Raw genomic sequence first — 26443 nt, 5'->3', positions numbered from 1 at the left:
TTCAAGAACCACTTGTCCAGTGGTTCAAGCAAAAGACTGCAGGACAAATCTCCTCTTCTGTGCACTGCTGTCAGGTGATACTGACTTTTCCCAGTTTGTAAACTGGTGAGGATACCTTCTTCATTGTGAGAAATTATGCTGGCAAGCTACTTTGAATATCTATAGAAATATTGTTGTATTAACTGGAACTACCACCTCGAGAGAGGTGTCCATATATGCAAGAGCTACAAAAGTGCTATAAAACACTATACATAAAGACATGCATCTGAGGAAGTGGGTATTCACCCACGAAAGCTCATGCTCCAAAACGTCTGTTAGTCTATAAGGTGCCACAGGATTCTTTGCTGCTTTTACAGATCCAGACTAACACGGCTACCCTCTGATACTCTACATAAAGTGTTATAAAAAGTGCTATAAACACACATGCACACACCCACACACACTTGAAAATGAATCCTGAATAATCAGGATCTATTATTTGTAGAGTGAAATATTTAGAGAGAAAATATGCTCCATTAGCCTATTTGCAACACTAGCACGTCCCTTCAAATTGAACGTGTCAGTTTATAAATTTCTAGTTTGACCACAGGATGGCAGAAGTATAGAATCAAAGCATTATTTTTAATTCTACTTGTTCCTTGTCCGATGAAAAGTGTATATAGCAATGCTTGTTTACTTATACTGCCTCAGTCTTCACTTGCTCAGTAAACTAGGCTAAATATGTCAACCCCCGCAGCCAATTAAGAAAGGGAGTTACAAAGTTTTTAATCCTTATTCTAGAATTCAGTCAAGAAATGTCATTTCCAAGAGGTAATAGAAGTCAGATGCTGTACAGAAGCTTAGTAATTTACAGGTATGACACAACAACTAAGACTACTGTTTTATTTTCCATATAAAGTATTGTTTTCATTGTGGATAAACTGGAATTACCGTGGTTTATTTTGTATTTAACAGATCTTTGTATCACTGCTTACTAGTAATTTTAACTAACCACTAAATGAATAAAATTAAGACTTTGTCGTCGTGGCATGTTTGCTGAATACATATATGTAGCTTGCATCTGAGCTAACAGGATGAATAACCAGAGCAGATCAGCAGCCAAAGAGGATGCCATAAAAAATATCCCAAAATGTAGTCTCAAATTATACCCCAACTTTAATGAGTTGATTCTTGGTTCAACTTTAACAAATTCATGAGACTTTTGATGGCATCCTGCCCTGAATTTTTTTTTTTTAAAAAAAGAATACTAAGCACCAGTGACATAATTCAGAGAACTTTGCTTGGATTTCATGTGTCCTTCTGAACTGACTGCGTCACAATGTACTTAAATTTGCCAACAGTAACAGTTTCTTCAACTAAAAATGCCATTCATCAGCAGAGTGGTATTTGAGAGAGGGAGGGTCCTAATATTCCACTTGTAGTTTCCATGGAATGCACACACAGCAATTAGCAGCAGCAGGATGTAAGTATAACAGACTAAAGTCCTGGAAGTAGGATTACCAAAGTGAAGGCAAATAAAAGCTAGGAAAAAGCTAAAATTTCCAGGCAGTTTGTATCAGTCATCTTACATACTATCATCAAAGACATAGTCAAAGGTTCCTGTGCAAGTGATGGAAGAAATATTTGTTGGAAATCAGGTTTCTCAGACCAAAGCATTGTAGGCAGAAAGAGGTTGTGTTAATCTCTGAAGACCTGTATTTCTTTGTTCACCAGAGATTAGCAACAGTAGGCTGTCACTACTGTACTTCATTATTGCTATTTCAGTGTATAAAAAATGAGCCAATATAATAATGATAAAAACCCAAACAGGCAATGGGGGGGGGGGTCTTTAGCTCTTCCAGCTCACTCCAACTTTCTTTTACAAGGTTACAGAGTTTCTTATATACTGTGCCCTACCCAGAAAGCCTTACAGGAACCCTGAACTACAGTTCCAGCTGCTCTGAGATATGAAACTCCCAACCTGCTCTGCTCTTACAGTCTGGTGGGTGGAAGACTGGTTAGAAACAAAAACAGTCTCAACTCATGTACTGAGGGGAAAGGCAACTTCAATTTCCCAGGTGCAATTTGGGTTCTCAACAGGGATAGCAGCTTCTCAGCCAGGGCCGGCTCCAAGGTTTTTGCCACCCCAAGCAGCAAAAAAACATGTGATCTGCAGCTTTACTGCCACCGCTTCAGTCTTCGGCAGCAAGTCCTTCCCTCTGAGAGGGACCAAGGGACCCTCCGCCAAATTGCTGCTGAAAAGCCTGACATGCCACCCCTCTCCCTTGGCCACCCCAAGCACCTGCTTGCTGAGCTGGTGCCTGGAGCCAGCCCTGCTCTCAATACCCACATTCCCTCTCCTAAAGATATTTCTTCCAGCACACCATAGAACTGTGTAGTTTTCCACATTAGACTTAAAGGGGTAAATACGTTAGCAATAGAACAGATTGCAGGGCATGGCGGTTGGAGTTAATCTAAACATTTTTTCAATAGCAACAAAACACAACTTTGGGGTGGAGGGATTGTCAATATTGAAAACCCAGAAATTTAAAGATTAAGTTTTACTAAAAATTCTCAGTTTTCAGATTTTGAAAACCAAAACAATTTGTTTAAATTAAAAATGTTTTTATCCCTGGTTTTTGAAAAATAAACCAAAATAATTTCATGCAAAACTTTTTTAAAAACTTCATGGAAAAATAATTGTCTCTAATTTTCAGATCACATTCTGAGTTATCAGGTTTCTGAAAAGAAACTGAAGCATCCTCATGTTCAGTTCATAGCTGATATGAACAAATCCATCGTCCAACAGACCTTGATCAAATCACTTTCTGTTCTGTACATAGGCTGTTTTGCTCTATTGACTCTGACAAAGACCTCTGGCTTTCCTATGTGGGCTGATTCTGCATGCCGTTGAGTGTCCAATTACTATGGAAGTTGATGGGACTTAGTAGCTGGTCAGTTAGCGATTGATCCCACTTTCATGGGAGTTTTTTCATTGGACTTGAATAGGAGCAGGACCAAGCCCTCAGTGATGAAAGGAACACATTTAAAAATATGTTTTGTACAAAATGTGATAGTTATACGTTGAGAGAATTCTGAATGTTATGGGAAGTTTACATATATGTACATTTTCCTAGCTCATGCTCCCTTTAAACTTCAGTTTCCAGAGTGTTAATCTTAAAACCAAATATTGCTACAAATTCCAATATTTCTGCCATTTCACACAAAATGCCCAAACTTTCTTCTAGCTCAAATTTTATCCACTGTGTCCAAGCAAATGATTTGTCTTATTTGGTATTGCTAGAAATCCTCTCAAATCTATAGGAATTTCACTAAATCTTCATTCAATTTGTAAGGAAGTCCTTCAAAAGAAATTGTTATACTGAGACATATAAACAAGCCTTCTGGTGTTAGTGGAAATGGATTTTTCTGTCGATTTATGCAAGTTTAATAATGTGAACAGCCACACCAGAGAAAGAAGATATTCAATAGGACAGTTTATGTATTATTTGACTGCTTTACTGTTTTCTTTGGACTCAGACCAGGACAAATAATATTGGAGACCAAATGGTGCATCTGGAAATCTGTGTAGCAGATTTCCTCAATGCAGCACAAACACCACTTTATGACTAGATAAGGGGTGGTCAGTGTTTTAACGGACAAACTTATAGCTAATGTAAAGTTAGAGAAAATCCTGAATTTCTAACTCTGAAAAGTTCTAACTTTCCTAAACTGTAAAGCAAGAACAACAACACAGCATCTTAGATTTTCTTTTACAATTCTAAACTTTCTTGTAAAATCTTAGGAGTTCTATAAAGTGGCATCATTAACCCTAAAGCAAATAAATGCACTCCCTGTGGAAATGGACAGTGCACAGCATTAAGATGGACTTTTTCTAAGCACTTGGGAACCACAATCCACTGAACAGTTCATAGGATCTAGGGATTGATCCTACAGCAATTGAAATTAATGGACAAACATATTAATTTCAGTGGGAGAAGAAGCAGACCCTTACTTAGCAAATACTTTAATCTGCTCAAAACAGCTGTCCTAGTACGTGCCAGTATGTTTTTAAAACTAGGTTAACTTGTTTACTATACAGTTGTATGTGCATATTAGTAATTAGACCTATAAGCAGTACATCAACTCAGTGAGCTTTTCTTTTATAAGAGAAAAGCTAAAAGACTATGGGATTTGGCCCCCATATTTGTGAATGATAATATATATGCTCACCCAAAAGACTGAGCTTTCCTGGAAGTGCACACTTCTAACCAAAAACAAAACACATTAGGAGTCCTGGCCATTCAATTTTTAATATTTTTCTGGAAAGATAAACTTGGTCAAAACCAAACTAGGCATTTATGCTGTGGTTATTTGATGACTCTGGTACTGCACCTCTTCTGAGTTTTTAGTAGTTCAGTGTTCCATTTAGGCCTGTGCAACGTGTCAATGCTTTAATGGCACAGAGGTTACCGCTGCTCTGCAATAAAATTGCTATATTCCAAACCATAGTTTTAATAAAATTAGAATTTGATTCTCAGCGTTTCAACAGTGCTAAACAATCAGATTGTCAAAAGTATTTCTACAATGTGCTTCTCTTCTTTTTAGACTGAAAACAATTAAGGACACCTATTGCCAAAAGCAACTAAATGTATTTGCCAAGACAAAATGCCAAGAGCATCTGTGCGTATCTGAATTTTGAAACATGTTTCTGTCTTTAGCCCTGTATTTTACATACAATATTAAACAATGAGTTAGACTCAAGCCCCCATCAGCTGTACATAACCCCCCTGGGGTTCAGAGAGCAAAGCCCCTTTAAAATCTTGTCCTGAGATAGAGACAGTGCTGGTTGTTCCAGGAAAGTGAAATACTGATTGTTCCAGGAAGGGAGGGGGTCGAGAGTGATAGAGGTGGGTGAGTGTGTCTCTGTAGCTCCAGAGAAGAGGCTCTATAGTGAGCAGGCCCTTATTGAGCAAAGCAGCAGAGACCAAAGTCCAGGAGGGACAGAGTGGCTGACCGGGGATGCCCCAGACTGGGGCCCAGCAGGAGCACCATGCCAGGAAGGAATCACCTGAAAAGAACAAACTGGAGCTGAACCCAGTATCGCCATCCTCAGAACTGTGCAGGGCTGTGAGCACTAGGGCTTATGACTCCACATTGGGAATAAGGAGAGTGGTTGTAGCTAGTTGAGCAGGGAGGTTGTCATTCTGTGTGGGTTTCCAGAGTGCGGCAGAAGGCGGTGGCACCAGACAGTGCTGAAACACAGCATGTGTGAAAAATTGGGTGGGGGTAATAGGAGCCTATATAAGAAAAAGCCCCAAATATGAGGACTGTCCCTATAGAATTGGGACTCTGGTCACCCTAGGCACCAGAAGGGCTTGTTGGGGAAAGTTCACTGGTGCCAAAGGCCAGGACTCACTCCCAGACTGGAACTCTGCCTATGGTTCCTGAACTCTGATGCTAGATGCTGTGCTTGGCAGCTATCATAGAATATCAGGGTTGGAAGGGACCTCAGGAGGTCATCTAGTCCAATCCCTGCTCAAAGCAGGACCAATTCCCAGACAGATTTTTACCCTGGTTCCCTAAATGGCCCCCCAAAGACTGAACTCACAACCCTGGGTTTAGCAGGCCAGTGCTCAAGCCTCTGAGCTATCCTCCCCTTTTATACTAGGATACCACTGGGTCTCCTGTTGAATGTAACCCTGTTTGATCACTCCCTCTATCTTCTCCATTCATCCATCTGTGAATAAATATTTCCCTTTCCTACATTTGTTATACTGTTCCAGTGTGTTTACACTCTGGAAGGTTTGGAATAGGTGCCCCTGGGGTGGAAGGCAAGTTCCCTGCTTCATTCACCTTTGCTTGGATGCAGTCACCCAGCCAACTGGACTCCATTTTGGCCACAAGGGGACTTCAGTCACATGTATCTGCATTATCAACTCTTCTCTCTTATTCTATCTGGGGATGGAAGTTCCTTGGATTACATAAAGATCATAGTCCTTCCTTTTAAACCTGAATAGGATCTTGTCCAACCATATGGATCACTTGGGAACAAAAAGATTTTAAGACGGTTATCCAGCTGGTCTACAGAAAAATTCCCAGTGCCTGCCACTGCTTTTTAAAGATAGTTAAGTCATGCCAACTTATTCTGCTTGTATGCTGACTTGGTTTAGTCTTAATTTTAAGAATGACCAAAAATAGGTTCCAGTACAGAAAGGGGAAAATAAAGATGTCCTTAAAATAAGGCATTTGCTTATTCACAAGAGAAAGCACGCATGAAGGGCACATAGCCAGGTGGCCACTGATCAGATGTTCAGAAAGTGGCAGTGGGGGGGAAATCTTCACTGCAAACTACAGAGCATCTATGAAGCTACACTAGTCCAATGGCTGATATTGTGTCTACAGGCATGTATGTGGCTCTTTACAAGGGGGGTAGGATAAGAAAAGCAAAGAATCTTCCAGTTCTACCCTGTCCCCTCCAACCTCCTATACTGTAGCAAACAAAGCTTATGAGAAGCTGAACTCCAGTCCCTGTAGGCATGCATGCTACCTGTGCAGTCTCCCAGTCCTATTCTTTATCAACTGGAAATACAGTTCTGTTGCCACGAGGCTCTTCATGGCCACAGAGGAGGGAACTAGATTTTGCATTTAAAATAAATCTCATAATAAATAACAGATGTCTTGCATTTGTCTCCCTTACTCCTCACTTTCTTGTCCAGTTACAAGATTCTTTGGGTAAGAGTATAAGCCTGGAGTGGCACAATATGGTTATATCTCCATTGGAAAGTGGACATCTGATAAACAGATGACAGGTGAAAGGAATAGCGGCATTCGGTAGTGTGACGTGCAAACATGCAGGGGTTAGGTAGGGATGTCACAGGATGTCTGTTATTAATATTGTTCTAATTTGTATTCTAGCTGTATATTGTAAAACATTTAAGTAAAATAGCTGATGCACACATTTTACATAAGCCTACATGAACACATGTAATCAATCACACACTGATAATGCTTTTATGTTCATTAAGGCATTTGATTAATCAATAGGTTTTGCTAAGTGCACAGTCTGTGTAAGTGTATGGGCACTAAGTGTCTTTGTCTTTTTCTTAGTGCAGTGGTGCTGTGTAAGCTTTCTATTCTGCAGTAATGGCATGGTTTATTCTTTAAGAACATAACAGTTGGACTGGGTCAGACCAAAGGTCCACCTAGCTTAGTATCTTGTCTTCTGACAGTGGTCAAAGACAGAGGCTGGGGACACCATCCCTGCCCCTCCTGGCTAGTAACCATTGATGGACCTATCCTCCATGAATTTATCTAATTCTTTTCAGCAAAGCAATGGCTTTGAGGAGGAAATAGCCTATTCTGTACAAAAATATCACTATCTCAGATTAAAACTATTGGTGTCAGAGTGGACAAGTTTCAGGAGACTGTTTGAAAAATGAGTTTGTTCTATACTTAGCTTTAGTATATTTAAATTTTAGCTATATGTGAATTCTCCAAAGAGAATTTTAAAAGCCCTATGGAAGTTTCTCTCTAACTCAGTGGGTCTTGAACATTTGGGGTAAATGTGTCATTTTATTAGACTATGACCTTGGATGTACAACCTAGTGTTTCTTGCCTCCCATTCATTTGCACGTGTTCAGAACCACAAGCCTGTTCCAAAATAAATCACAAGAATGACACTGAGAACTGCTCAGCCTCTGCTGTGAATCACAGCGTAAACAAACATGGGCTGTCCCACAAGCCTATCATTAATTTAAGAGGATGAAATTTAGGGCATCAGCCCCTAAGATCTTAGACTGGGATTTAGGCAATGTGCTATTTACTTACCGATAAGTCCTTTGAAAAGCCAAAGCTAAGTAGTACTGGTGCATGTATCACTAGTTGAGACCAAGTGCTTTACATAACGATTCTTACAGCCTTTCTGCATGCCTGCTGCTGAGGGGTGTCTGTCTCCTAAAGGAACTACAGTATCATTCCCTTAAGCTACTGATCTATGTTGGGGTGCACCACTCCAGCTAGAGCTCTGGGAGGACATTATGCTTTTGGGAGGCAATACCTCAACTCACTGGCACACAGGAGCAGCATAGCCGCTGCTAAGTGGCTCTTCAAGTTGCAGCCAGCTTCTGTGCAAAGACAGGATCCAGGAGCAGGGTTTGCCTTTAGGGGAGCACAAAGACTGCAGTTTGTCTGCCTAGATATTCTGTAATGCTATACTAACCCACAGTTCTACAAACAGCACTGCACAGAGCATGGAGGAGTAGTCTACTTGTATTTCCTCAATCTCACTCCCATCTCACATGCACATCCTGTTCAGGATCAGGGAACAAGCTGCCCCAAAGTCATTCGTATTTGACCAGCTCCTACTCACAGCTGGATAAAGGTCTTCAAAATAGCAGGAATGCTGGTTTCAGGCCAAATAAACAGTTTCTGTATAAACTTGCTCTTGAGTGACATCATATGTTTATGCCCTACTCTAGGACAGTAAATATTCTAAAAATAATCAGAGGAATTCTATGACAGTGGATGCATGAAGGCAGCAGATATATAGGGAATAAGACTCATGTTTCGGACCATGTGAAGGCTTGCTTGTTTTTTGTTTTAAATAAACCGGCATTATAACAGGCACCACATTGCTCTTGAGCATCAGTACTGGTGTTAATATAGGGCCAGAATGTTAGCCGGTGATTTCAATGGAGTTACACCACCAGAGGATGTAGCCTACAGATTGCAACAACTGCGGATTGAAATCCTGGGCTGTAGCGGTCTTTGGGGTGTTGCCATCTCCTACTAATACAATGAACTAAGCTTCAGCTAAATATGCTTTGTCTGCACGTTTTATGCAACACAAGTTTCTTGCATAAAACCATCCTTAGAGTATCATTGTAAACAGGGTCAACATACCATTCTTTACGGAACAAAAATGAACATTTGAAGTCCCATCAAGAACAAATTGTCAAAAAAACATGAGATAAATAGGACAACCTTCTCTTTCCCATCATGTTTACAGATCTGGGCATCATCTCAGGAGGACTATCCCCACACATCTGCCTTGAGTTTGAGGGAGAGGTGGCCATAGGAGCAGTCCAGTGTCTCAGAATATTCATGAATTACATTTAGGCCTATTCTCTATCCCCTTTACTTTGATGGAAGCAACTCTGAGGTTTCCTGAACACTGACACTCCTGTCTCAACTCCCTGATCTCTTTCATAAATAAGTACACATGCTCATGGCTCTTTCTGGTGTGTGTGTGTGTGGGGGGGAGCAGTTAAATGCACACAGAGCAACCCATGATCCTCTGCTTTTAAAAGCTATATGTTAACTGTACTAAATTAGTCACTTCTCTGAGAGGAAAGGAATCTCCCTGCTTCAGGACTCTTCCCTGCTCTGGCCATATCATAGATTTGCCTTGCAACAGGTAAGATTGTAATATTAAATTTTAATCAGAGCAAGACTTGCTGCATAAGATAAAGTGAGTTTCCAGGAAGCCAGGATACAGTCCAATGGCACTATATCTGCACTCTAACTCTCAGCTTTATGATACAGTGAAGATTCTGTAGTATGGAATCCCCTTCGCTTTCAGTTTTGGCTGGAGTCCCAGCAGAGCTCCACCAGGAAGAAAAAAAAATACTTTGGGCTGTAGTAAGAAGAAAACCTGAAACATAAGGCCATGTAGCAGAGGCCTGGGCTAAAGTAGTGGTCAAAACTTGCTGTCATAAAGCAAGGTTAAGTTGTGAGCAAGAGGGAGGCCGTGCTCACAGAATCTGGCAAGAACAGGGCTGATATTGCAGAAACACATTCTTAATAGGTACTAGGCACAAAAGCATACATGTAAACACATTCTAGGACGGTGCCAGAAGACCCCAATACCAGCACATTCTTCAAAAGTAACAAACACACTGACCCATCCTAAAGATAGGTCAGGATGACAACATGATGGTTAGAGATGTTTTGATCAAACCAACAGTGACAATGTAATGGGTGGTGGTTAGTTATGTCAGAGGAGTAATAGGTAACTTGTTTGTATCTGTGTATACAGATGTATCTCAGAGGCAATGTCTTTGTCTGGCCAAGTGGAGAATGGAAAGTCCAGCCATTCACTAAGCCAGTCTATTGTCAGGGCCATACATGTGTTTGTGTACCTGTAACCACTGAGCCAGGGCATTAGCACCATGCCTCATCAGCAATAAACCTGCCCAGGTACCTTCGCTGAAAACAGAGTCTGTGGATTTCTTGGGCTGCTCACTCGAGGTCTGCCATGCCAGCTGTCTGCATAGAGCTGGGACAGCACACATGGAGAACACACACACACAGCTGAACATCTGACCACATGGGCTTCTTAAGGCTAATGAATGGATGAGTCAACAGAAGAGATGCAGTCAAAGACAGACAATGGGCCAGGAACCTGAGGTAAATGGTTATACTTCCATTAAAGTCAGAGGAGCTACAATAATTTACACCATCTAGTCTCAGACTCAAGATATCCTTTGCCTCAGTTAAGGACAACTGCTGACAGCCTGAAAATGATTATTTCAGAACTAGTGGGATTACTAATGCTGCAGTCTGGAGCTCTGCTATATCAACAGAAAAACCTTCAAGTCATTCAGCTGATATCTTAACCATTCACAGGGCTCCAGAGAGGAGTGAATCCATTCATGCCATTTATAAGACTAACAAGCAGTCTACTCCTTTCATCCCAGAAAGACACAACCCAGTGCTCCACCCACTGCTCTCAGCCTCTGGATACAGGCTGGAGCATATCAGAGATAAAGATAAAAATAAAATAAGTATGTTGCTGTGGCTGAAAAGAATTCATACAAACTTTACTTGCACAGATGAAAAATTCCCAGCTGAATGTGGTTTTGGAGGGGGTTTGGCAGAATCCTTCCCAAACTTCTGCATCCTTTTCATTTCTTTGCCTCTTTATTTCTATAAGACCTGCAAAATGAAGGCTTACATGTGGATGCCCTGCTTTTGATTAACATATATTCCATCCATAACACAAAACAGGGGGGAGCTAAAAATTCACACTTGAGATGAGGTCAGCGTTTCCACATTATTGAAAATCCATCATTTCCCTTTGTGCTTAGCTCTTATTCCCGTCAACTCATGGCAGCAACAGAAGAAAATGAAGTAAGTGACAAGCCTATGCTACAATAGTTTGTGGCATGGTGGCTTTAATGAGGGCTACATATGTTTTTTGTTTTGTTACAAAAGTCAATTGATATACTGAGTGTTATCCAGTACTTGGTCCACAAGTAGTGCTGAAGGGTCACAGTGGCCCCACACCAGTGATGTGGATTACACACACTCAGGCTTGGCAAGCTGTAATTACTCTAACAAAAATGACCTCTCTCCCATCACTCCTACCACTGAATCTAGGATTCATTTCTGGTTTATTAGTGAAGAACTAGGTTTGAACATAAGCAACACCAATCAGATAATCTGCAAATGTCTCATCTACTGCAGTTAAAGAGTCCACCTTTATGTCCTTGTACTCCTAGTGTCTCGTGAATACTGCCAGAGGTTAGGCTGCATTTTCTCCATGTTACTTATCTTGTGTCTCAGCTCTGTAGTCTGGTATTAGGAAGGTCAGGGCTGGTCTACACTGGGGGGGGGGCCTCGATCTAAGATACGCAACTTCAGCTATGTGAATAGCGTAGCTGAAGTCGAAGTATCTTAGATCGAGTTACCTATCATCCTCACAGCGCGGGATCAATGTCCGCAGCTCTTCCTGTCGACTCCACTACCGCTGTTCGTGTTGGTGGAGTTCCAGAGTCGACAGGAGCTCATTCGGGGATCGATATATCGCGTCTAGATGAGACGCGATATATCGATCCCGGAGAAATCGATTGCTACCCGCCGATATGGCTGGTAGTGAAGATGCACCCTCAGACATCTCTCTCAAGGTTTGCTTTACAGTATTTAGTGAAAATTCAATTCAAATGAGCTAGTTTACTAACAATACATTCAAGCTAACAAAACATATCTAAATTCATTGTTAAGACCAAATATTTGTGCATTTTAGATATTAATACCCATTGGAATTTTCCTATTCTTCCAATATTTGGTCAATGCAGAGAAGTGGATGAGTGCTCCATCTCAACGTTGTAACATTCCTATCAGCCTGAAAGAGATTTAGTAACCCCTATGGTTGATTAATAAGGTAAGGACTCTAGTAATACGAGTCTGAACGAGGTTAATGTGTCTAGCTCATTGAAAGAGCTCACAGCTGAAAGAGTAAATGAATGAAAATCTAAAAGTTCAATCATCCAAGTCTTCAAACAAATAAGAATCAAAACAGAGTAAATCAGTGAAGAACAAAATCTAGAATGTAGAAGCAAAAATTATGCAGAATGATCTCCAAAAATCTCATCCCTTGTCCTGTTTTCAAGTATCTCTTTATAAAGAAAGCTTTATTACACTGACCTATATTAAACTGACCCAGTCTGTTTTCCATGCCATCCTAACAGACCATAGGCAAACACAGAAAAAACGTGGTTTACAAAGGCAGCTTTCATGCTGTAGAGTCCTGAAGATTTTCTGAATTTTATCATTTGCCTAAGTGCAGTCTACACCCAGTCAAAACAGCTCACTCAGGCAAAGGTATTTGCAAAATTGGAATTTATTCATGTCAGGAAACTCAATGTGCTATCTGTATGCATCTGCTTGAAATGGAGAAAAGTTAATATTAAATATGGGAAACGACAACTCAGAAAAAAACAAACTGGTCTTAAAACCACTCTGACCGACATACAGTACTGGTGGTGAATTCTCTTCACCACAGCATCAGTCAGGATAGTGGGGGAAAGGTTGCTGCTTAGATCACTATACCCTGCTTGCCAAAAAGGATTATTACAACAGGCAGCAAACACACACACTGCTGCTGAAGCTCCTAAAACTTTGCCCACCTTGATAATGATTGAGACGCCAGTGAATGAGAGACATTATTCAAAAGCAACAAGTAGCTAGCGGTGATTACTCAGAATATTTAAAAAACAAAAAAAAAAAACAAAAGAACTCCACACCTTTTGCCAACATAAATTTGATCATGCTCACCATGATACACAATAGTTCCTTTTAAAATTGTTAAATACATTACATTTTAAAGATAACAGCTTGGGATATATTGCTATCTTCATTAAGACAAACAATAAAAAACTGTTACATTAATTTTAAATTACCTTTTATTTTTCACAAGTTTTAAAACATGGTGCATTCTGGCACCTTAGGTTCCTTGGTTTAGAGTTTGCTTCAAGTTTCTTTAAGTTACAAACAGTAGATACAGTAGCAATATTTAAAACTGATTCCTTTAAAATAAATGATAAGTCAAATCTCTTAGGCTTAAAACAGACTTCACCAATTTCATTTTCCTGATACAAAATTCAAGTAATTTTAAATAACAGAAAATTGTTTATAAAACATCCTGATATTAAAATTTACCAGTGTTCTGAAAATAGGATTTAATTTCCAGTATCAACCTGGTGCAACTATACATTACAAAAATAGCTCATTTTAATTGAAGAACACTTGGTAAAGAGAAGTAACCTTAATGGGACAAGTTCTTCTTTAAAACACATATTGTAGTTCTTTATAAAAAACTTTTTTTTTCCAATCTAACTTATTTGATCTACTCCTCAAACTCTGTAATGCATATTTTATTTATGAGGATATAGATGCTGATATTTAATATAAACTAAACATTTTAAGAAGTTTTACTGACGTGTTGCTGAAGTGCTCATCAGCACACAAAATATACTTCTGCTTAAAGCCAAAATGTGTGTGCAATTCTGCTAGGCTATGGGATTCACCTGATGCTAATTCTATGGGTGGTTCTTCTATTGGAAGTTACAAAATATGCACAACACACAACTTTATCTGCATAATTTTACTGAATAAAAAAATCACAAGAAAAGATTTGGAGATAATTTTGTATCTAGGAATTTTTCATAACAGAAAAAAATGATTTTAAAATGCATTTCTATTTTCCCTCCCCATCCCACCCTTAATGACAGCAGAGTACAAAAATAACATTTTTACTTTGTGACTTAAGGCTCAGAGCAGACATTTGGAAGTTGTTTTTTCAATCTTTTAGCTCAAAGTAAAGCTGCTGTCTAGAGGAAGTAATTTAAAGTTTCTTTTATCACCATCTTCTGAGAGGAAAACTATAAATAAGAGTTTATGTCATAAAGAACCAACCACTGGTTTTGAAGAAGCAGGAAAATAAAGTTAGGGATCAATAAACGATACTGCAATGTATCTTGTTCCATTTAAAATGGGAAGTCCTTCGTGTAAATGAGTGAGTCTTCCTGGATGCATGAAGCTCCATCCTTTCCTGGGTGACTCAATGGAACAGTTGTACCTAATAAATTTACATCCACCTCCCTGTTGCAAAAATCAGAAGACAGATGTCTTAGTTTGGGTTATAATTGCATTTACAAACAAGAGCTTTTCCTTTTGTCCAGGAATCAGAATGTTTTAATGTTCAAAACTGATACATAAAAACATCAGAAGAAGTTCTCTATCCATACTAATAAGGCATACTGCTTAAATAATGTTTCCTTTGCAGCAGTTCATGTGGCAACAACACGATAGTAGGGATTTCAGTCCCTTTTATTTTGGTAAACACTGCAGAGCAGCTCCTTTGAACAGTCTTAGGCCTTGTCTACACCACAAAGTTGCAGCGCTGGTGAGGGAGTTATAGCGCTGCAACTTAGGAGGTGTACACATCTGCAGGGCATCACCAGCGCTGCAACTCCCTGTTTGCAGCGCTGGCCGTACACCCGTTGAAACTCGGGTATAGAGGATCCAGCGCTGTCATCAGGTGTAAACACTCACCAGCGTTTTTCTTGACCTCCGTGGAATAAACAGGTATCCCAGCAAACCAGAGGAAGCCTCTCTGGTAATCAAGCAGGTCTCCTTCCCCGCGGTTTGTTCTCGCGTTCCCCGAACCCCCGTGCAAGCAGGTCTCCTTCCCAGCGGTTTGCTCCGGTGTTCCCCGAACCCCCGTGCAAGCAGGTCTCCTTCCCAGCGGTTTGCTCTGGTGTTTTTTGAACCCCCGTGCAAGCAGATCTCCTTCCCCGCGGTGTGCTGTCGCGTTCCCCGAACCCCCCTGCAAACCGCAGGGAAGGAGATCTGCTTGCACGGGGGTTCGGGGAACGCGACAGCACACCGCGGGGAAGGAGATCTGCTTGCATGGGGGTTCAAAAAACACTGGAGCAAACCGCTGGGAAGGAGACCTGCTTGCAGGGGGGTTCAGGGAACACCAGAGCAAACCGCTGGGAAGGAGACCTGCTTGCAGGGGGGTTCGGGGAACACGAGAACAAACCGCGGGGAAAAGACGGTTACTTACCTTTGTAACTGTTGTTCTTCGAGATGTGTTGCTCATATCCATTCCAGTTAGGTGTACGCGCCGCGCGTGCACATTCGTCGGAAAACTTTTACCCTAGCAACTCAGTGGGCCGGCAGGTCGCCCCCTAGAGTGGCGCCACCATGGCGCTCCATATATACTCCTGCCGGCCCACCCGCTCCTCAGTTCCTTCTTGCCGGCTACTCTGACAGTGGGGAAGGAGGGCGGGTGTGGAATGGATATGAGCAACACATCTCGAAGAACAACAGTTACAAAGGTGAGTAACCGTCTTTTCTTCTTCGAGTGATTGCTCATATCCATTCCAGTTAGGTGAATCCCAAGCCTTACAAAGGCGGTGGGGTCGGAGTGAAATGTGGCAGAATAAAACTGCTGAGCCAGAGGCTACAGCCTCTCTTGACTGCTGAACCAGGGCATACTGCGAAGCAAAGGTATGGACCGAGGACCAATGGAGCTTCGCGACAGATCTCGTGGGTAGAAACACGAGCCAGCAAGGCGGCAGATGAAGCCTGAGCCCTGGTAGAATGCACGTTGATGTGGCTTGGGGAAATATGAGCCAAATCATAACAAGTGGGGATGTCCGCCATCACCCCAGATGAGATCCTCTGAGAGGAGAACAAGCAAGCCCTCCCTTTGGCCCGCTACCGGGACAGAGCTGGGGCACCTTAGGAAATGGTTCTGTCAGCACAATATAATGCGAGCACTCCACAGATGTCCAAGGAGTGCAACGGTTGTGCCCATTGCGTTGAACTGTGGGTAACATGAAAAGCCAAAACCACCTTAGGGAGGAAAGCCGGGTGCGGTCATAACTGCACCTTGGCTTTGTGAAACCTAGTGTACGGCGGAACCCCCGTAAGAGCTCTGATCTCAGAGACCCGTCTGGCCAAGACTAGGTTGAGGTCCCAGGACGGGGCTGGGCGGCGCACCCGAGGGTGCAAGCGCTCCAAGCCCTTGAGGGACCTCGAACCCATAGAGCGTGAGAACACCGAACGTCCATCTTAGCCTGCTGGAAGGTAGAGATGGCTGCTGAGTGTATCCTCAGCGCTGATACCGCCAGGTCCTGCCGCTGAAGGCCAGAGGCAGGCCAGATAGAGGGGATCGAGACCTCAGCAGGAGCAAGATCGAGCGAATTGCAGCTGTAAAAGAAACGCTTCCACCTGGCCCGGTACGTCGACCAGGTGGAAGGCTGCCTGTCACCCCGACTCAGGTACGCAGCAGCCACCGTGAGGTGAAGAGGCTGCAGGTCCGAGTGACGAAGCCTGTCGTTGCCCTGAGTGATGAGGTCTGGGCTGACAGGCCGAGCAACGTGGTATGTCAGTGCTGCCTGGACCATTCTGGAGTGATCATGATGATGCACGCTCTGCCCCTGCGGAGTTTGAGCAGGACCTAATGAACCAGTGGGAACAGTGGGAAGGCATAATGCAGTTGGCCTTTCCACGGCATCAGGAATGCGTCCAAGATTGATTCCAAGGAGAGATCTTGGAAGGAGCAGAACACCTGGCATTTCCTGCTCTCGCGGTGAGCGAACAGGTCTGTGTGAGGAAACATCTCCACTTCCGGAAAGCGGGACGCCTCACATGGGGCAGAGTGATCACTCGTAAGGCAGGAAAGACCTGCTGAGGCAAAGAGTTAAGACGTTCCAAACGCCTGGGAGAAAGGACGTCGCCAGCTCCATCGAGTGGGCCATGCAAAAGACCCGGAAATGGATGGCCTCCTGACAAAAAAGGGGGGAGGACTATGTCCCCCCTGAATACTTATGAATCACCTGGTCGTTGTGTTGGCTGTAAACACCGAGATACAACGGCCTCGCAGCTGCCGCTGGAACCCCTGGCATGCCAGGTGGACTACTCTCATTTTTGGGGCATTGATGAGGAATGCCAGCTCCCTAGAAGACCAAAGGCCTTAAGCTCAGAGGTGACCATGAGCACTCGAGCAGAGAGATGAGGCGTCCGCCGTCAGGGGCAGTGAGCCGGACTTGGAGAGGACGGAGGCGGAGCTTGGCGTGTTTGGTTACAAACTTGCGGGCAACCATGGACCCAGGAGACTGAGACAAGAACGAGCTGAGGTCGTTGGGAAAGCCTTCAGACCTCAGATGATTGTTGCCATCGCCTAAAATCGCAGTTGCGATAAGCAGGCTCCGGCTAGGTAGGAGACCAGGATAGCCCCTAGGGAGCCCAACCTCTGCGTGGGAACCAGAGTGGATTGCTCTATAATAAACAGCAGGCCTTGACCTGTGAATAAGACCGTGGCGATGCCCACGCGCTGAGTGGTTTGTGTCTCAGAGTCTCCTCGGATAAGCGAATCGTCCAGATACGGAAAAACGCATATCCGACATCAGCGACGGTAGGCGGCGACTATGGCCGTAAACCGGGAGTATTGACTGTCGGCTATAAAGCGGAGGCATCTCCCGTGCGGAGGGAAGATGGCATTGCGAAAGTACGCGTCCTTCATATCCAGGGCGGCACAGTAGCCCCCAGGAGGCAAGGATGGAATAATGGTTCCCAGGGATACCATGCAGAACTCCAACCTTTTCCTAACCCGGTTGAGTCCGTGCAGGACCAAGAAGGTCTGAGACCTGTGTTTGAGTGGGGGACTAGGGCATAACGGGGGTAAAACCCCTTACCCCTTTCGTCCGCTGAAGGGGGACAGGGCTGGAGCAAATTAAAGGTGGTACCAATGCTCCATCGTGCGCAGGACCCAGCGATCTGAAAGTAACTGGGGCCATGCCAGGAGAAAGCGGGATCGGGATCCCGTCCTGCAACTGGTACACCGCCCTCAGGTGAACCTTGGAAGGTCCGTCTTTGGTCCCAGTGGTAATTGCGAGGGACCTTGACTTTGGCTCTTTAGGGGTCCTGACGTTCGTCTGCGACCACCTTGGCCCTGCCGTTTGCCAGAGTTCTGCCTCTGGCTAGGCACAGAGTATGGCGGCTGGGGCCAGAAAGGCCTGCGTTTGGTCGCTGGCGTATACATGCTGAGACGCATTAGGACCCTATTGCCCATCAGACTTCGCAGTCTGGGGCTGTCTCTGCCGCGAAGATGCCTTTACCAACAAAGGGTAAATCCTGAATGGCATACCGCAGCTCCGGCCGGAGGTTTAAAACCTGAAGCCATGAAATGCACCTCACGGCGACACTCAAGGCCAGAGTGCTGGCCGCAGAGTCTGTTGCGTCCAACGAGGCCTGGAGGGACGCTCTGGGAACCTTCTTTCCCCCGTCCTCCAAGACGGCAGCGAACTCCAGGTGGAAGTTTTGAGGGAGAAACTCCTTCACTCAGGTGCTATAATTATCGCAGCTAAGCAAGGCTTGTTGCTTTGCTACCCCGAGCTGCAGGGCCCCTGCAGAGTACACCTGGCGGCCAAGCCTGTTCATTCGCCAAGCCTCTTTCTGCTTCGGGGCTGGCGCCCGCTGGCCATCATATCAGGATCGTGGTCCTGAGCATAAAATCTGCGCATATGGGATGACACGGATGCGTGTCCGGACGGCCATGGAGGTACTAAAAGAAGGCACAGGCAGAGTCTCTGACTCACTCGGACCTTGCCCAACTCGGCACCGGGGACCGGCATCGGGAGGCGTATTGGTACCTGGAACGAGATCCAGACCCGCAACCAGAACGGTGTCGGGAGGTCGACCGAGATCTCGAGGCTCGGAGAAGGGCTACAGGAGTCAAGGTACCTGCCCCGGTGCCAGGAGTCGGAACGGTGCCGATAGCGGGTCGGCGAACGGGATACCGACCGGCGCAGCGAGTGTGACCAGTACCGAGGAAAACAGCACCGGGACTGCCAGTGGTGTCCGGCGTGCCGACAGGACTTGGAGTGTCTGCGGGACCGTGATCATGAACGGTGCCGCTCTGCTGTGCTGACAGGGGACAGTCCCCTGAAGAGACTGTATTACCCGTACCGGCGGTGCCGGGGTCAGGCAGCACTGACTCTGTCATGGCACTGAGAGCCCTCGCCGTTGGTAACATCTCCGGCGTGAAGGGAACAGCAGGCTCAACCACAGTGCATACTGGGGAGCTGTCAGGCACCGGATTCGACGGCTCTCGTGGGACCGGGATCCACGGTACCGAGGTCATCAGAGCTTCGGTAGGTGTCGGTGCCGGGCGATCCGAGTTAGATAAGCTGTCTGGCTGCGGTGCCGTCAGCACGGAAGCAGCGGGAGTAATACGCTCAACCACGGCGCGTGCCGGGGAGCCGCCGGGCACCGGATTCGATAGCCCTTGTGGGACTGGAATCGACGGTGCCAATGTTGTCGGTGCCTCAGAGGCGTCGGTGCCGGGCAATCCGACTTAGACTAGCCCTCTGGCTGCGGTGCCGTTGGCATGGAAGCAGCCGGAGCAGTAGCTCAACCACGGCGCGTGCCGGGGAGCCGTCAGGCACCGGATTCTACGGCCCTTGCGGGACCGGGGATCGACGGTGCCGACGTCATCGGTGCCGCAGCAGGTGTCGGTGCCGGGCGATCCGACGTAGACGAGCTCTCTGGCTGCGGTGCCGTTGGCACGGAAGCAGCAGGAGCAGTAGCTCAACCACGGCGCGTGCCGGGGAGCCGTCAGGCACCGGATTCTACGGCCCTTGTGGGACCGGGATCGACGGTGCCGACGTCATCGGTGCCGCAGCAGGTGCCGGTGCCGGGCGATCCGACTTATACGAGCCCTCTGGCTGCGGTGCCGCTGGCACGGAAGCAGCAGGAGCAATACGCTCAACCACGGCGCGTGCCGGGGAGCCGTCAGGCACCGGATTCTACGGCCCTTGTGGGACCGGGATCGACGGTGTCGACGTCATCGGTGCCGTAGCAGGAGTCGGCGCCGGGCGATCCGACTTAGACGAGCTCTCTGGCTGCGGTGCAGTTGGCATAGAAGCAGCAGGAGCAGTAAGCTCTACCACGGCGCGAGCCGGGGAGCTGCCAGGCACCGGATTCAGTGGCCCTGGGGGACTGGAATCGACGGTGCCGAAGTCATCGGTGCCTCTGCAGGTGTCGGTGCCGGGTAACGCAACTTAGGCGAGCTCTCTGGCTGCGATGCAGGTGGCACGGAAGCAGCGGGAGCAGGGGGCTCAACCACGGCGCGTGCCGGGGAGCCGCCAGGCACCAGCAGGAATCGTAGGCTCTCTCGACCTCGGAAGAAGGGAGCGGTGCCGAGTCGACATCGGTGCCGGCGACGGTCGGTGCCGAAAGGCCTTGGTAGTACCAGCGGGGTCCGGTGCCGAGGAGGCGCTTCTGCCCGCCGCTTGAACATTGCTCGGCGCCCAAGGTGGAGGGGTAAGTGAAAGTCCCGCACCTTCTTGTTCTCGGCTTAAAAGCCTTGCAAATGGGGCACTTATCTGTCAAGTGTGATTCCCTGAGGCACTTCAAACAGGAGTCATGTAGATCTCTCTTCGGCCGCGGCTTCTGGCAGGCCGGGCCCCTTTGAAAACCCGGTGAGCCATGCATGGCTCCGGCACTGGGCTCATGGAAGGGGCTACTTCCTGAACCCCGCTAACTAAACTAACCATGTTAGCAAAGAAAACACGTATAACCATACAAATATATATATAAAAGGGTTATAACTGCATAATTATATACGAGAAAACGAGTAGCTAGGGAAGTGGAGGTCAGCTAAGCCGCGCTCCACTGTTCCAACGACCGACACGGGCGGTAAGAAGGAACTGAGGAGCGGGTGGGCCGGCAGGAGTATATATGGAGCGCCATGGTGGCGCCACTCTAGGGGGCGACCTGCCGGCCCACTGAGTTGCTAGGGTAAAAGTTTTCCGACGAATGTGCACGCGCGGCGCGTACACCTAACTGGAATGGATATGAGCAATCACTCGAAGAAGAAGGAGACCTGCTTCCCCGCGGTTTGCTCTCGCGTTCCCCTAACCCCCCTTGAAGCCGCCCAACAGCGCTGCAGTGTGGCCACATCTAACGCTGGTTGCTGTAAGTGTGACCACTCTGCAGCGCTGGCCCTATACAGCTGTACTTATACAGCTGTAACAACCAGCGCTGCAAAATTGTAGATGTAGACATACCCTCAGTGATGTATTTGTTTCCAACCAATCAGCTATTTAGTAACATTACTGCAGATGAAATACTAGTTAATCACGTTTTCTAGGCTTCGATTCAGGACAGCTGCTCTCTTTAGGACAGCACATTAGCCCAGGATCAAGTGTTTTCCTTTATCGGGGTCTAGAGCCGAAGCATCATTCCCCAAGGTAGCAGTTTTGAAAATCTAATTTAGTATGGGAATGGAGAATACACTGCATGATGGGCAGTGCACAGGTGGGCAAAACAGAACAAGTTGTTCTACTTGTGGATGAATTAATATGATCCAGGGCCAGATTCTACCACCATCCTCCATGGGTTGTTCCATTGACATCAATTAATAGGGCAGCATCAAATGGTTTACCTCAGCAACACATTGCTATGCAGGATGCATGTCTCTTCCTCTTACATAGGGTCCTAACCATGTCTATCTGGAGCCAAGCATGGAAATGATTTAGATAAACTGAAGAGCAGCAATACTTAGTGAAATGACTATTGCTTACCTGAAAATCTTCTCCTACTTTGTTGAGAGCAATGTTGATGGTAAAAGTAGAGGAGTCATGATGAGGTCTGAGGGAACGCTGTCTGTCTGTAGTGTATTTTACGACAAAATTCAGCATGGCATGTCCCTGAAATAAATGTGTAGTAATCCAAAGGATTTCTCATCAGTGTGTGAATTTCTAAATCAAATATGTGCTTATTCACAGGAGCTGATTTTTAAAAACTACTCATTGGCAAATTTTTGTGCTTCAAGTCTGAAACAGTTACAACAACATAGGATTTATCTGACCCATCACAACCAAAGCAACACAGCTCAAGGCTCCAATACTTTCAATCAAAGCACGAAGTAACACATTTTTAACAATATATAATAAATAAAACTGAGGGAAGTGTACCCTACTCTAAAATATTCCATGAGCAAGAAGATTCTGGGATTAATCTAATAAATCATTCCCTGCAAATTAACCACTGAGCTCAACTATTCACCAATAATAATTTTAAAAGTTTACCTTTGTATAATAGCCAGCAAAGACTTTTAGCGTTACTGGTGCAATGAACTCTCTAATGAAATGTAGCCATTCACCATCCAGACCGATTTGCTTCATGTGAATATCATCAGTTGGGACATTTTCATAACCTCCAGATATACGACTATCCTAAAAACCAGAAGGGTCTCAAGAGGTGGGTTTTTTCAGTACTTACATAACACAGGTTTTAATTTATTTGAAAACTGCAGACATATAGAATTAAAATGACAATAAAAGTATATATATTTTTTTATTAAGTGTTCAGTAGTTGCAGACTATGCCTTCTAGTACACTTTCTACTGAGGCATTTATTTAAAACATTAAAGTACATGATGGCCTGCTAAAAAACAAGTATCAGTTTTGTTTACAAGAGATGACACTTACACGATGTTTTCCTCCAGACCATTGTCCATAATGTTCCATTTCCTCTACCAGTTCATCACAGGCAGTCTCCGAAAATATTGGAAACCAATACACATCAGGGCATGGCTATAAAAGAACGTAAGAACATAAGAACAGGCATACTGGGTCAGACCAAAGGTCCATCCAGCCCAGTATCCTGTCAGCCAACAGTGGCCAATGCCAGGTGTCCCAGAGGGAGTGAACCTAACAGGTAATGATCAAGTGATCTCTTTCCTGCCATCCATCTCCACCCTCTGACAAACAGAGGCTAGGGACACTATTCCTTATCCATCCTGGCTGATAGCCATTAATGGACTTAACCACAATGAATTTATCCAGTTCTCTTTTAAACCTTGTGATAGTCCTAGCATTCACAACCTCCTCAGGCAAGGAGTTCCACAGGTTGACTGTATGCTGTGTGAAAACCTTCCTTTTATTTGTTTTAAACCTGCTGCCCATTATTTTCGTTTGGTGGCCCCTAGTTCTTATATTATGGGAACAAGTATACAACTTTTCCTTATTCACTTTCTCCACACCATTCATGATTTTATATACCTCTATCATCTCTCTCCTTAGTCTCCTCTTTTCCAAGCTGAAAAGTCCTAGCCTCTAATCTCTTCTCATATGGGACCCGTTCCAAAACCCTGATAATTTTAGTTGCCCTTTTCTGAACTTTTTCTAATGCCAGTATATCTTTTTTGAGATGAGACCATATCTGCACGCAGTATTCAAGATATGGGCGTACCATGGGTTTATATAAGGACAATAAGATATTCTGTCTTATTCTGTATCCCTTTTTTAATGATTCCTAACATCCTGTTTGCTTTTTTGACTGCTGTTGCACACTACGTGGACGTCTTTAGAGAACTATCCACAAGGACTCCAAGATCTCCTTCCTGATTAGTTGTAGCTAAATTAGCCCCCCATCATATTGTATGTATAGTTGGGTTATTTTTTCTAAGGTGCATTACTTTACATATATTCACATGAAATTTCATTTACCATTCTGTTGCCCAATCACTTAGTTTTGTGAGATCTTTCTGAAGTTCTTCACAGTCTGCTTTGGTTTTTAATTATCTTTAACAGTTTAGTATCATCTGCAAACTTTGCCACCTGTTTACCTCTTTCTCCAGATCATTTAGAGAATAAGTTGAATAGGATTGCTCCTAGGACTGACCCTTGGGGAACACCACTAGTTACACCCCTCTCCATTCTGAAAATTTACCATTTATTCCTACCCTTTGTTCCCCGTCTTCTAACCAGTTCTCAATCATGAAAGGATCTTCCCTCTTATTCCATGACAACTTAATTTACATATGAGCCTTTAGTGAGAGACCTTGTCAAAGGCTTTTTTGGAAAATCTAAATACACTATGTCCACTGGATCCCCCTTGTCCACGTTTGTTGACCCCTTCAAAGAACTCTAATAGATTAGTAAAATATGATTTCCCTTTACAGAAACCATGTTGACTTTTACCTAACAAGTTATGTTCTATGTGTCTGGCAACTTTATTTTTTTTACTATTGTTTCAATTAATTTGCCCGGTACTGACATTAGACTTACCGATCTGTAATTGCTGGGATCACCTCTAGAGCCCTTTTTAAATTTTGGCATTACATTAGCTATCTTCCAGTCATTGGGTACAGAAGCTGATTTAAAGGACAGGTTAGAAATCATAATTAATAGTTCCGCAATTTCACATTTTAGTTCTTTCAGAACTCTTGGGTGAATGCCATCTGGTCCTGGTGACATGTTACTGTTGAGTTTATCAATTAATTCCAAAACATCCTTTAATGACACTTCAATCTGTGACAATTCCTCAGATTTGTCACCTACAAAGGATGGCTCAGGTTTGGGAATCTCCCTAATATCCTCAACCATGAAGACTGAAGCAAAGAATTCATTTAGTTTCTCCTCAATGACTTTAAGTGCTCCTTATGTATCTCGATCGTCCAGCGGCCCCACTGGTTGTTTAGCAGGCTTCCTGTGTCTGATGTACTTAAAACATTTTGTTATTACCTTTTGAGTTTTTGGCTAGCTGTTCTTCATACTCCTTATTAGCATGTCTTATTACATTTTTACACTTAAAAAACCCTCACATCATGGTTTTAGAAGTCATTTGTTACTGCAGTAATTTTTCACTGTTTTAGGTGTCACTAGGTACATCAATAAAACAGTGCCACTATTTCCACTCTAAGTCAGAATTCAGATATATTAAAGTAATGAAAACATTCTTGATCTGTAGCTGCATTTTCACTGAAGGTGGTAAAAATTAACAACTAGCGTAATGCATTGTCTTTTCATTTCACTGTAGAGAGTTATTTATTGTGTTTAGCTTGTGTTCCTGCCGGAAAAAAAGTGAGTTACAATTACTTTAAGCTTACCTTCATTCATAAAGCATTTTTAGATATACAGGAGAAAAAAATTCATCTATAAGATCCAGGATTCTTGTCATCTAAAACATGCATCTCTTTGAAGAAATTATCTTTGGAAGGCAAAATCTGCATAGAATCGAAGGACTGGAAGGGACATCAAGGGGTCTTCTAGTCCAGTCTCCTGCATTCAGGGCAGGACTAAATATTATAGACCATCCCTGACAGGTGTTTGTTGAACCTGCCCTTGTGTACATAATCTCTAACGATGGAGATTCCACAACCTACCTAGGTAATTTATTCCATTGCTTAACTACCCTGACAGTTAGGAAGCTTTTCCTAATGTTCAACCTAAACTGCCCTTGCTGCAGTTTAAGCCCATTGCTTCTTGTCCTATCCTCAGAGGTTGAGGAGAACAATATTTTCCCCTCCTCCTTATAACAACCTTTTCCATACTTGAAAACTTAAGTCCCTCTCTCAGTCTTCTTTTCTCCAGACTAAACATATCCAATTTTTTCAATCTTTCCTTATAGGTGACGTTTTCTACACCTTTAATAATTTTTGTTGCACTTCTCTGGACTTTCTCCGGTTTGCTCACATCTTTCCTGAAAGGTAGCACCCAGAACTGGACACAATACTCCAGTTCAGACCTAATCAGCACAGCGTAGAGCAGAAAATTACTTCTTGTGTCTTGCCTACAACACTCCTGATTATACATCCCACAATGTTTGCAAAAAAGCAACAGTGTTACACTGTTGACTCATATTTAGCCTGTGATCCACTATAACTCCCTAGATCCTTTTCTGCAGTACTCTTTTCTAGGCAGTCATTTCCTGTTTTAGGTGTATGGATTTGATTGTTCCTTCTTAAGTGGAGCTACTTTGCATTTGCCCTTATTGAATTTCAGACCATTTCTCCAGATCATTTTGAATTCTAATCCTGTCCTCCAAAGCATTTGCAACCCCCCTCCCCACCCCGCTCCTTGGTATCATATGAAAACTTTGTAAGTGTACTCTCTATGCCATTATCTAAATCATTGATAAAGATACTGAACTGAACCATACCCAGAACTGATCCCTGCAGGACCCCACTTGATATGCCTTTCCAGCTGGACTGTGAACCACAGACAACTACTCCCTGAGAACAGTTTTCCAACCAGTTATGCACCCACCTTATAACTCCATCTAGGTTGCATTTACCTAGTTTATTTAGGAGAAGGTCATGCGAGACAGTATCAAAAGCCTTACTAAAGTCAAAATATACCACATCTACTGCTTCCCTCTA

The 26443-nt window shown here is 44.2% G+C and overlaps 1 protein-coding gene across 4 annotated transcripts in view; it reads right to left on the bottom strand.

Annotated features, from left to right (window-relative positions):
• Positions 1 to 14051: 14051 nt before the first annotated feature.
• The window catches only part of PLOD2 (procollagen-lysine,2-oxoglutarate 5-dioxygenase 2), an 84204-nt gene continuing 71812 nt past the window's right edge, over positions 14052 to 26443 (bottom strand). For 3 of the 4 annotated variants that reach the window (XM_030576031.1, XM_030576027.1, XM_030576029.1), the window contains 4 exons: positions 22770 to 22874; positions 22368 to 22514; positions 21861 to 21986; positions 14052 to 14364 (listed from right to left, as the gene is read on the bottom strand). In XM_030576031.1, the coding sequence (XP_030431891.1) occupies positions 14209 to 14364; positions 21861 to 21986; positions 22368 to 22514; positions 22770 to 22874 (534 nt within the window). In that variant the 3' untranslated portion in view covers positions 14052 to 14208. Of the gene's footprint in view, positions 14365 to 21721; positions 21789 to 21860; positions 21987 to 22367; positions 22515 to 22769; positions 22875 to 26443 lie in introns of all 4 variants that reach the window. The other variant, XM_030576030.1, reaches the window with a different exon arrangement.

This window comes from Gopherus evgoodei, chromosome 9 (genome assembly GCF_007399415.2).
Source record: "Gopherus evgoodei ecotype Sinaloan lineage chromosome 9, rGopEvg1_v1.p, whole genome shotgun sequence".
Classification (NCBI taxonomy): domain Eukaryota; kingdom Metazoa; phylum Chordata; order Testudines; family Testudinidae; genus Gopherus; species Gopherus evgoodei.
This window is presented reverse-complemented; position numbering and strand designations above follow the sequence as displayed.